This window comes from Lissotriton helveticus, chromosome 5_1, assembly GCF_964261635.1.
Source record: "Lissotriton helveticus chromosome 5_1, aLisHel1.1, whole genome shotgun sequence".
In the NCBI taxonomy this organism is placed as follows: Eukaryota; Metazoa; Chordata; class Amphibia; order Caudata; family Salamandridae; genus Lissotriton; species Lissotriton helveticus.
In genome coordinates, this window is record NC_136065.1 from 501,852,160 (window position 1) to 501,864,706 (window position 12,547).

At 44.1% G+C, this 12,547-nt stretch overlaps 1 protein-coding gene across 7 annotated transcripts in view; it reads right to left on the minus strand.

Moving 5' to 3' along the window:
• The window catches only part of LOC144754696 (putative oxidoreductase YteT), a 1,220,731-nt gene that overhangs the window by 1,035,417 nt on the left and 172,767 nt on the right, over positions 1–12,547 (minus strand). For 6 of the 7 annotated variants that reach the window (XM_078642823.1, XM_078642827.1, XM_078642829.1 and 3 more), the window contains one exon: positions 6,417–6,479. In XM_078642823.1, the coding sequence (XP_078498949.1) occupies positions 6,417–6,479 (63 nt within the window). The remainder of the gene's footprint in view (positions 1–6,416; positions 6,480–12,547) is intronic. The other variant, XM_078642828.1, reaches the window with a different exon arrangement.

Here is a 12,547-nt window from a genome sequence, read left to right on the forward strand (position 1 = left end):
GTGAAGTTTAAGGAAGAGCAGCTCCTGCGTGCTCGCAGTCCAAAGCTCCCTCGTCAAATCACAACAGGCAACAGGTGAGAAACCACAGGACAAACTGAAGCGCTGGTTTTAGCCGCGCTGAGGCGGGGGAGGAGCCAGCAGGGAGAGCGGGTCAGCTGCTGGTGATGCCGAGGGTCAGGCGCTCCTGGGACTTGAAGTCCTCGCCTGACCACGCTCGCAGCCCTGCCCACACCACCGCCACAGAGGCTCAGTCACTAAGAATCCTGGAGACACAGCGCACTTTCAGCAGCGCTGACACAGAACCAAGGGCGAAGCGGGACCCGCGGAGCGGGTACCGCGAGGAGTTGAGTGAAGTTTAAGGAAGAGCAGCTCCTGCGTGCTCGCAGTCCAAAGCTCCCTCGTCAAATCACAACAGGCAACAGGTGAGAAACCGTATTACCGTAGTGTGTTTTAAGCAGCCCCAGAGAAAAGTGGGCCTACCTTCAACCTACTGGAGCAAGGTAGGAAAGAAGGGGAATATAGGGGATCATAGGTCCTTACGAAAGCCGTAAAGACCCGTGCCAGAGCTATATCAAAGCGGCTGAAACATTCTGACAATTATGCAGCGAGGAAGGGTGAAGGGCTACTGAAAGTCCTTGACCCCACCATTCTATATTCATTTTAATCCTGGCCGGGAAATTCAGGAATATAGCATAGCGGCAGATATTCCTGAGCCAGTTTTAGACTTCACGTTCTACAAAAATATTCTATTTTTTGATCCCATTAAGTTTATGTTTGTATTGTCTCCCCCCTTTCCTTTTGCTCCACCCCAAAGGATGGTCTGCACAGGGGTGTCATTTAGCAAGCCCTATGATGAAGCATGCCACAAATTGTGGGTGAGGGCAGTCCCTCAATATCTAGCACATGACACCATATATAATAGTGTTAAATCATATACTCCTAACTCTCTTTGTGTATGTGGATAAAATGAGGAAAACAAAGCACTATGGGTAGAGGGTCCTAGGGGAAATTTACCGACCAAACCTGCTATAGCCCCTAATTACATAACTACACCAACAGAAAATAGCAGTAGGTCAAAAAACTAAATGGATTATGTATCTGTATGCGAACCTTGGTGTATGCAAAAGCAGAAAGTGAAATCTTGCCAGTGGAACTTCATCCATATGAGAGAGTTCCCATCAGTCATCTAACGAGACCGCCCTTCATCATCTGGGGACCCTCAAACTTAGAAGGTAAAGTACCCACAATAGATTGGCAGATGTTGTAAGCCTAATCTATAACAAACATATCATTGGTGGATGAAAAGGGATGGTAAAAGTGTCTGTAGATGACTCAATAGCAGTGCCAAAGAAAAATGTGAAAGTGAATCAGTGAACAATAAAGAAAATTATGTTAAGATTGGGTAGTGACAGGGGAAAAAAACACATTTATTCTGTACCCCTTCAATCCCAAGTCAATAAAAACAGTGCAAGTAGTATACCCTCTACCCTTAGTGCTTTGTTGTCCTTGTGCAGCCTCGGCTGCGGGCCCATTCTAAACTTTTAATATAACAAAAGGGGAAGTAACTAGGATCTGCAGTGTTTGCCGGTTACCTGTAGGCACGCTATCAGTGCTGCGAGTCTCTCGTTGTCATGGCTACCAATTTAGGGTTGGCTTTCGATGAGGCTAAAGTACAGTCAATTTTGGCTGATAACCCGAGTGTGTTAGAGTTAATACCAACTGCTCAGATAAACAGCAATGAGGAATGGGCAAATGATGACTGATGGGAACTCTCTCATATGGATGAAGTTCCACTGGCAAGATTTCACTTTCTGCTTTTGCATACACCAAGGTTCACATACAGATACATAATCTAGTTAGTTTTTTGACCCACTGCTATTTTTTGTTGGTGGAAAACGAGGAAAGCCACCATACTTAAGTATGCCACTACCTTTAATAGATAATTATACCATCATATGGTAGCATTTTGCCACGGATAGCCTACCTAAAATGGCTTGACCAGCCATCATTTGGAATAATCAACATGCTGGTAGTATGTCCTTCCCGCATCATATATTACTAGCTGGGCATTTCAGCGCATCAGCTTACGCAGTCCAGGTTCAATGTTCAATATCATGCTGTTTATCCCACTAGCATAACATTCCTGATCAGCCTTCAAGCGCCCACATCCCCATGACAATGGGCAACAAGGCCAAATAGACAATGCTTTCACACTGTGAAAAGCTTATTCACAGTTCATTTTCTGGGTTTATAGAATCGCTACATTCAGAGGCAAGCATCCCACCGCAACATCGGCAGTAAAACTGCAGAAAATTGAAGACGATGTGGGAGAGGCAGAATGATTTTCAAGCCCATGAAGAGGGTTCTGCCTAGCAAGAGTGTATTTCAGTGCCAAATCATGTCATTTGAAACATATCATATTAAGCACATATTAAATTCGGAGTGGGCCATCTTTGGCCTACATTTATTATCAGTTTGGAACATCAGTAACACTGCGCCCACAAAATGCAGTCTTCCACAAAGTGTAACCCATCCCATTTAAACAAGTAAGACAAATCTGATGTCTTAATATATACCTATTATAGACCCTTATGAAAATGCGTAGCGGAGAAGAAACAGTAGTCACATGATCTTGATAGAGACTTCCTACACTGCAATTCAATCTGTCCAACCAATACCAGAGTCCATGTTTTCACATCAAGCTAAATTCTTCTTTCTTTGCAGCAATATTTGTCAAAAGCCACAATGTATTCTACAGAGTACAGTACTGAGCCAGTATTGAGCCAAATACTAATATGAGCTCCATAGCCAGAGCTGGTGCAATCAAAATGCAACTGTCAGACAGCTGCTTTAGGGCGCTACCACAAATGACAGTGGTACCAGGGCAGTAGGTGCACTCAAATGGCAAAAAGTAATTTTGCCTCAGACTCTGAAATCTTTGCAATGGAGCAGCCTATAATTAAGCAATTCATGCCTCCCTCCAATCACACCAGGTTAACCATGAAACACAGTATACCTAAGAGAGTGTATAAATACCTGGACAGTGTGTGTTGTTACATTTACAGCTATGCCCACCTTTCACGTTATCCTATTCCTTAATACATATAACCAGCAATCTTCTTGAAATCTCCATACAGTTTGAAGGGCATCCCAAGTGGAAACATTTGCAGAGTGATTCTGATGGCAAATTTCTCAGCACATGCCACTGCTAAGTTGTTCCATTTTCAAAGAAGTCCAGGGCAGACAGTGAAAATATAGAATGGTAGCCCAACATAATCTTGGTAGCAAAACGGAACACTGCATATTTTATTGTCAAGCTCTCAAAGCAGTCTTAACTATGGTGAATTATCTCTGCTCTCTGCACTTCCAAACTAGAATCTAGAATTAAGCATTTATTATTATTGTCCAGACAGATAAACCCCATAGTTCTTGACAGTTTTGACATTATTTCCTGTTTTCCACAGAGTAATCCTGGAGATGATGGAACTGGAAGGGGTGGTTGGTATTCATTAGGACTCCAAGGATTGCTTAGCCCTTTCAACCATAATGTGTGGGGGGCAGTTCATCATTTTGCTTGACAACTCTTGCAGGATAAGATTTTCATTTTCTTAATGTGCACCTTCCGGGTGCTCCTACAATGCAAACAATATTCCATCAAGAACATTTCTCCCGGTCATCCACTCTAGCAATCATTATCTTATATCCAATGGTAAGAAACACACCTTTTTTGGTTTCTTTTACTTATCCCATAGTGACAGTGCGTTCTGCTGCATCAAATTAAATTGAATTGTAATTGCATCTGTTTTGCCACAAATCGCATCATGAAATCCCTTTACTTTGGTCAATAATCATAATAAAGCACATGATGAGCACACGGATTGGTGTACATTGCCCTCCTCTCTTTTACTGGTTGTATGCTCAATTCACTAATGTTCCTACTTTACTTCATTTTACTAAACTTTCTGCAATTGGTGGCAGGTCAAGGCCTCAAGGAGATTGGAAGCAGTCTCTGTGTAGATGCCCTGAAGCGCACGTTTGCCAAAAATACTGCCTGTTTCCACATGCTTAATAGTAATAGCTTCTATCAGCTACTGTGTGCCAGTTTATGGTTAATATCCTTTCCCTAATGTCTTATAACATACACATAACATTTTCACAAACTCATTTATAGATACTGGTAGTTTTTATGTGCAAAGCAAACAAATACAGCTGCAGCCTGTTTTCATATGTCCATTATAGGATTTTCCCTGTTTCCCCATGCCTGGAAATACAATTTCAGTTTCCACTAGTCCTGTCGCTGATATTGCAAGTTTACACTTGCCCAGCAGCAGGTGTCAAATATTCCTCATTACCCACATGCCCAGTACCAAGTATTGTAAAAGTAGTGTTGGGGAAACATGTAGTTGCACAAAGGCCTGGGAACCATCATGAAGGGCTAAATGTTTGCAGGCACAATCTTCTCCCTAAAATGTTGGCTAATCTGTACTCATAAACATTCCTGCTCAAGTCATTTATTAGCAAGCCCAAGAGCTACCACTAAGAAGCCAGTGTGGAGTTAGGGACAGATTTAAAAAGTGCAGCTTTTAGCCAAGGGTGACATCGGCCTTTCTAGCCGCTGGGTGAAGGATCTAGTTAACTCGCACCATTCAGAGTTGAACTGAGATCTGTATAATTTTAAATGTAATTAACTAGGCTATCTCATAAACAATGTCACAATAGGTCTCAAGACCAAGGTGATGCCATCACACAGGGGAACATTTTAGAATGTTTAATGGGGGTGTTCCCCTTTAAACATGGTTGAATGGCCTATTCTTAATTGCTATTTTTAACCTGATTGTAAGTCCGTAGCATATGGTGTAAAAAGTGCACCCAGACGTGGAAGTTTAAAGTCACTTGTGGACTGTAGAACTTATTTTGCCGTCCACTAGAGTGGCAAGGACAATATGGTTTTCGGCCTACCATTGTAACCTGACAGCTACAGTTTAAGTCCTCAGTATAATCTGTTAAAATAACCCTTTTTGGTTGCTAAAAACCTCCCTTTTAAATATTATAGGTCACCACTTTCAGAGCTATAAGTCCCACAAGATATGGTTCATGGTATTTAAAAATGGAACATGTAGAAAATTAATATTATAATGTCCCTACAGGGACAAGGCCCTAACAGCCATTTTCACTGTGGCAGGCCGAGCTGCCCTTATGTAGAAGCCCAGTACAAATTAAAACACACATACCAAATCCTGGGAATGGGACCACTATTTTTGATAGTTTTTAAATATCCAATTCAATGGTGAAGTCAGATTAATGATGAGTATTAAACAAAAATATTTTTTAGAAAGTTACCTTTTACCTGTTTGAACTGTCAGAAGGCTTAGTAACATACACCTCTACCAGCTCTTAGCCTTGACTAGTTATGGGAAAAGGTGTGAAAAGTCTCCCAGGAGCAAACAGTAGGCTGACCTGAATGAGCAGAGATGACTCCTCTGAATTCAACAAAATGTGTAGGGTGAGGGTTGTGGCCAGTATGTTTGACACTACAGTGTGAAATCCTGGTTGACAGGTGTGTTGACCCACATTTATCATCTGTGGTATATTTGAAAGGAAGAGAACAGGATGCCAAAACAATTCCTTTAGATCCCTGGTCTGGTTGCTGAAGGACCATGTTTTTGTTCAACAAGACTTCTCTCTCTGAGTTTGTTGTAGATACAGTGTCGGCCTCAAATTGGATTTAGTGTTAGATGTGGGAGGACACTAGGCTCACCATAGTGTACATGTGTACACACACACACACACACAGATGTATTGTTTTTCATTTTGACATTATTATTGTTTTAGTGCTGCATAAATACTTTAACAGATTACCCTTTGGTAAGCTCTTCTGTTTTGCGCTATAGCTACTAGCGGGTTGAGCTAAGTAATTAGTGACTTTGAAGATTCACCCTGACAAGGGATGTGATTGTTCATTAAGGTGAGTAGTCACCTACCCTAAATAATAATCACATTTCTCACACAGGGGAGGCAGGACTGAGAGACCTAACTGTTCTTCTTTCTTCAGTGGAAGGTCCTTTTTAGTTGTTTGACCGCACAAGCTAGGTGGTCCTCATGGTTCTGTCAATCACTACCTGTCCAGGCCTTGTTCCATGCATATATAGTTAAACACCTTTATAGAGCATTTGTGTCCATAGACAGAGGAGCACTTTAAATCAAACAAGTAACTAGAGAGTACGTTTGTAAGAGGATTGGATGTGGTGAAGAAAACAGGTTAATCTTTATCCACCCCAAATGCAACTCAAATCCCAAGACCTTAATGTGGCACAGTAGTTAAGATAAATAAATACCTGACAGATTACTTAAACAAATAAATGGATCCATAAACAATACAATGAAAGTTATTATTAAACACTGTAATCAGAACTTACTGCATCGAAATCTAGTGGATTTTCCCTTTTTGTATCGTCTGCTGAGCTCGCATTCACTGTCTGCTGTGAAACAAAACAGAGAGTCAAATAATAAAGAAACACAGGAAAAAAACATACTTATTTCTCATTTACGTAAAGCCTAGCAACCTCAGCTTTCATGCGTCAAGCATAAGACAAGTTGTTGGTTGGATCTTATTGATTCAGTGCCTGAGTGAGTCACTTAATACACCACATCATTTTTGGAGCAAAAAGTTTTAAACTTGCCTCTTAGCGGTTCCTCTTGGATATTTCCAATGTTAGGACCTAGAAGGGGTGAAATTTGCTTGAAGTTCCACATTATACTTCGAGAAAATATATGCAATTCTTTTTTACTTTATTTTAAAACGTTTACAGATTGCCTTATAAGCAATGCAATCTATTGAATGCGACCAAATACAAGCTGCATATGTGAAAGGAAGCGGCACACAAAGGTGAGTTCACCAATTTATTCCATATCAACCATCGCTCCCAAACTTACAGGTAGCAACTTACTCACCTAGAACTTGGAACAACAACAAGGTGATGGATGGAATGCCTGAATTAATATCAACCACTAGCAACTGCTCAGGCCGCAGACCATTCCATAATTTTTAACTCACCATGCCCCCTCAGTTTGGTTACAGCCATATGCAAATCTGTCTTGACCCAGCTTGAATGGGAACAGTCCAGCCCGAACTGCCAAGCCGGGTCTTCCGTGAACCAGAACACATGCCGCTTAGGACCGATTTTGCCCTGATAAGGGTTTATGAGCAATGTATAGCTTGATTCCTGCGAGACAGTGAGCACAGGCCCATGTCTCGGCATAGCCGTCGCAGTTAGTGCATCAACTGCAGCAACATAAAAAGGTGATGGATGAAATACTTGAATTAATATCAGACAAAGGCAATGGCTACGTTACACATCCCAATCCATTGTTTTCCACCCACCACGCTACCTCAGTTTGGACAGAGCCATATGCAAATCATTCTTGACCCTGCTCCAGAGGGAACAGTCTGTAGGAACTGGCTCGATATATACTACACCAAAATGAGGTATAGTGTATATAGAATCCAGGTGACCCAGAGGTAGGCAGAGGTTAAAGTTAGATAGAACCTTACTCAGTATTTGTGGTAGAGTGGTCGAGGAGTAAGGCCGTATCAGAGGACAGTATTAAGCATTTGATGTACACACTTAGTTAACAAATGAATTCACAAACTGAACTCCAGACTCATTGTTTTTGTACAAAAAATATACTGCTGTTTTATTTTTAGAACCAAGCAAGCTTGGCACAGGTAAGCATGAAATACTTTACAGTAATAAGTTGCTGAATGTAGAACAGTTTGAAAACGCAATAGGACTTGTGATCTGTTTGATTTACAGAGGATGCAGTAGGTTGCAATACATAGCAAATACAATACATCGAAATGAATAGGCTTTTTCAGTAAATTACAGGTAAGTTACATTTTACGTTACTTTTCTAACTCAGTGCTGGATACCTAGATTCAGCACTGGGACATTTCCTTAAACAGGTAAGTAAATACGATTTGGTTATTCGTATGATTTTTAAAGAATATTTTTCGATTTAAAAACTCCACACTTGGAAACGTTTTGGAAGAAAATTGTCAATGTTATCCTATGGAGGAAAAACAGGTTATCGGTTCACAGGTAAGTTATCGACTGTGGGAGTCAAGGTTCTGGGGTTAGACTCAGGGGTCACCCAGGGTCAGTGATGCACTCTTGTTACACCCTCAGAGGCACTAGGGCGGCCGGGTGCAGAGCGTTGAGGCCCAATGTTATCCAACGGGGGGTAGAGGGCATCCGGTTGGTGGCTGCAGGCAAGCAGGCAACTGGGTTGTGGGGGCAAAGCTCCTAGGATTTAGGTCAGGGCAAATGGGGAAACAAAGTAGCACAAAAGGTGCACCTTCAGCGGCACGGAGGCGCCCGGGTGCAGAGTGCTGTTTCGACGTTGGGCGCCCTGTGGTTTCCAATGGAGAACCTCTGGTTTGCAAAAGCACTGCAGGCAGGGAGGGAGACGAAGGACTTCTGGGTGCGACCACCACTTCGAGAGGTAAGTTGGGAAGTTAGGGGATGGTTCGGCACCATCGGTTTGGGCACAAAAGGCCATGGGGCTTCGGGTGGAGGGGTGCCTTTTGGGATCGGATCTTCTTACCATCTCCTGGTTGTGGTTAGGGGGGCCTTCTGGATTTAGACTGCAGGGGTCAGCTGGAGGCTTGAGGCAGGTCAGGGGTTGCCGGATCTCGGTTCAGGATCGCCTGGGTGACCTCCTCGTGGTGTTTTTCCACTCGAGCTCAGGCCGGGTTCGGCGGGTGCAGAATGGGCTGAATTCGGGGTTTATGGCTGCTGCCAGAGGTTGCAGTTGAACAAATCTGATGTTCACTGGAGAAGCAGTCTTTGGAAGTGAAGGCAGGCAGGTCCTCCGGGGTTTTTGAGGTTTCGCAGGAGCAGGTTCGAGGGGGCTGGGGGCAAGTCAGTGGGCGTCGTCCTTTTGTTAGCTCTGCACGGCTCTTCAGTCCTTCTTCTTATCCTCCTTGTCGTTTTTGGAACTGAGGAAGCAAGGTTCAGGGTGCCCCCTAAATACTAGATTTAGGGCTGTTACAGGTAGGTAAGGGCAGGGACCAATGGGTCCCTTCCCTGGGGTGGGTACACCGCCTATTGTGCCACCCTCCAGTGGGAGGGGGGCAGGAGCCTGTCCCTGGTTGGTTGGGTCCCCCATCCTCAAGATGGAGGGGAAGCAGAGTTGTGCTTCACCTTGCCTCCCCCACCTGAGGGATGAAGTTGGCAGAGGTGGGCACACCTCTCCCTCACTTGTTTTTCCTGCCAGCTCTCCCGCCCAAAGTGGGGGGTAGAACCAGTGGGGACCAGTTGCTGAAACCAGCAAATGGTCTGGGGAGGCTCACAAAGGTGGCCTGCCTTTAAAGCTTCCTCTTCATGGGGGAGGAGGCATGGTACCTCGTCCCAGGATGTGCATTGTTTCAGGCCACCGAGAGCAGCAAACTCTCGACTCAGGGGTTTAGAAACATGTCTGTTGGTGCCAGCCTACGCAGCCACTCAGTCGGGTCACTAGAAGTTGGTCGAATTTCATGGGGCATTTCTAAGATGCCCTCTGTCATGCATTTTACATTAAATACCACACTGGGATCAGTGTGGGTTTAATGTACTGTGAAGTGTGATATCAAACTTCCCAGTTTTCGGTGTAGCCATTATGGGGCCGTGGAGTTAGTAATGACAAACTCCCATCACCATATACTCTTAATGGCAGCACTGCACTTACAGTGCCCTGGAGTGGACTCAGGCACTGTAGGGGTACAGGAATCATCCACCTGTACCCTCACCACTTGCATACAGCACCCAGCTAGAGGGGTGACTGATCTATGCCAGGGCAGTGGTTTGTGGGCATGGCACACAGGGATGTGTGCCATGTCGACTCTTCCCTTTGTTCAGCACCAAGACACGCAGCCTGCAAAGGCAGTGTGTGAGTGTCAGGGTACAGGACCTCTAAGGGTGGCACAATAAGTGCTGCAGCCCTTAGAGGCCTTCTCTGGTCACAGTGCCCTTGGTACCTGTGGTACCATTTACCAGGGGCTGACATGTAGCCAGAGATGCCAATTGGGTTTAGGCTTCAATGCAATTTTAGGGAAGAAACATAGGCCCTGTGTACCTGATTAGCAGGAGCCCAGGGTCTACTCAAAGAACATCAGCAATTCAGCAAAAAGTAGGGGCATATCATGCAGAAAGAGGGCACTTTCTCACACAGTCCAACCCAAACTGCCAAAAGGTCCTCCCTGAACCGGAATACAAGCGAGCTAGGACCAATGAGGGCTCATCAGACAGGTATAGCTTGATTCTGGTAGTGCAGTGAGCATGGGATCCACATCATGGGATACCCATCGCACTTAGGGCATCAAATGCAATAACAACATGGTTCTGAATGGAACCCTTGAACTAATCTCAGCCACTAGCAATGGCTACGGTCTGCATCCCAGTCCATAGCATAATATAAAGTCCCCTGGAGACCATCCATCTTCTTTCTTTGTTGCTGCTGCTCAGAAAGATAAGTAATGCTCTCAGCTTGTCGCTTATAGAGCTTATTTTTTATTATATTTGAAGAATTTAATTGATTTAACTGTTGCTTATCCGTCTATGTATTGATGTACAATGCTTAATACCTTTTGGTATACTTTGATTGGGTTTATTTTATCCCCCCTTTTCCTGTGTGCCACCCAAGGGCTAACCTGGGCTAATGCTCTTCTTTTTACTTTCATAGGGCTTCCCCCCTATATACCTGAACTTTTCCTTTTCCCCTCCGGTCCCACTTTGGACCGGATTTACTCTTTTGCTTGCGTGTATGTATTGATTTGAGCAGGTTTGCGCACGTTGTTTTCTTTTAATTCGGCATTCCGCGACTACTGGCACTTAGAGACGCTTACCGATCTTTGTTTCCACAGTTTTGGGCACACGAGAGCAATCCTCTTGGCTCCCTTGACTGATCTGGACACCGACTGTTATCAGCAACACCGCGCCTTTCCTCCCGGCGTCCGCGACGCCTTGACTCGCGTCCGCGGCAGGCCGGGCTTAGAGGAAAGGCCCGTAAGAAAAGCACGAACACGCGACTACGTGCGTGGCGGCCATCTTACGACTTTGGGAGACTTCAAGTCTCTCCTATGCGACACCCATTTTTCCACGTTGGGCTCGAATGGGATATCCTCCTTTAAGTAGTTCCGGCAGTTGAATAAACTGCCGATTCTTACCGATCAGCTGTTGCGACGTTCCCAGCTTCGGTACGACTTCTCCACAAGATATTTCTTGACTCGATTTAAAAAAAATAAAAAAAAACATCTTTATCTAAATTCTTTTACTTTAGATCCTCTGGTCCACTAACTTTAATTTGGATTCCTAATACATCATTAAATTGACTAAATACCTTAAACCATGTCACACGGCCTAACATAACCAAAATAATTTTTCACAACAATATCATCTAATTAATTAATACTTTTTGGGTCAGATTACTCTAATGATATTTATTACAATGTCTTCACCTCAAATTAATATTGAAGGGCAATTGGAGGAGCTAGTAAACAAGGCCCTAGAGAAAGTACTTGGCTCAATTGACGATACAATTAATAAAAAATTTGAATCTTTGTCTCAAAAGAGCTCCTCACGCCCTTCCACTAGCAATCAAGACACAGGAGCGGTTAAGGCTCCACAGAAGAGGGCTATTGGAGGTAAAGAGCGAAAAGGTTCTAAGAAAGCAAAACCCCCCGCCCTCGCCTCACGCTCTCTAGGTGGTGACAAGTCTGGTGCCACGGGCACCCCATGTGGGCAAGATAAAGGCCCTGAGCGTTCTATCAATATTGATAGTGATGATAGTTCCGACCCTGAAATCGAACTATCTTGCTCCTCTGGTTTCAACACGGACGTGGAAAAGGCTCAAGCAAGGGGACCGAAAAGCTCTGAAGAGGCTTCTAAGGCCTCAGATCCTAAAATGGGGCTCTTGGACCAATTTGGAGACCTAATGTTTGACCCATTATTGATAAAACACCCCCTATCCCCAGAATGGACTCCCTCCCAACACGTAGATTATCTCTCCTTCTGGCTGAGGAGAGAGATCCCAAAGTAAGTCAGAGCTAGGCTCCGCTCTGAATGCCCGAGAACCACTCTCCCTAACAAAGTGGCTGCAACCCCCGAATTGGACCCAAAGGTAGTGGCCTTCATAGCCAAAACATCTAGAGATCCAAGAAAGGGCATGGATAAAGGCCTTAGATCCTGTCAGGACAGTCTTCTTGACTCCATAGGTCCCCATACAAAGATTTTTGAGATGGCTGAATCAGCCTATCTGGGAGACTCCCCAATTGACCTTAAAGAACTCAGGGAGTGGGTCCAAAAGGCTATATGCCTTATTGGAAATGCTAACACAGCTATCTCTATAGAGAGGAGAAAAGGGGTGTTGCTTAAGATCGACCCCAAACTAATCGAGCTTGCCAAAAACTACGGAGGGCCGAATTCTCAAGGTTTCCTCTTTGGCGAGGATTTTATTAAAGATATGGCCAAATACGTTGGCGCTTTTAGTTCAATACAAAAGTGTCAGAAAG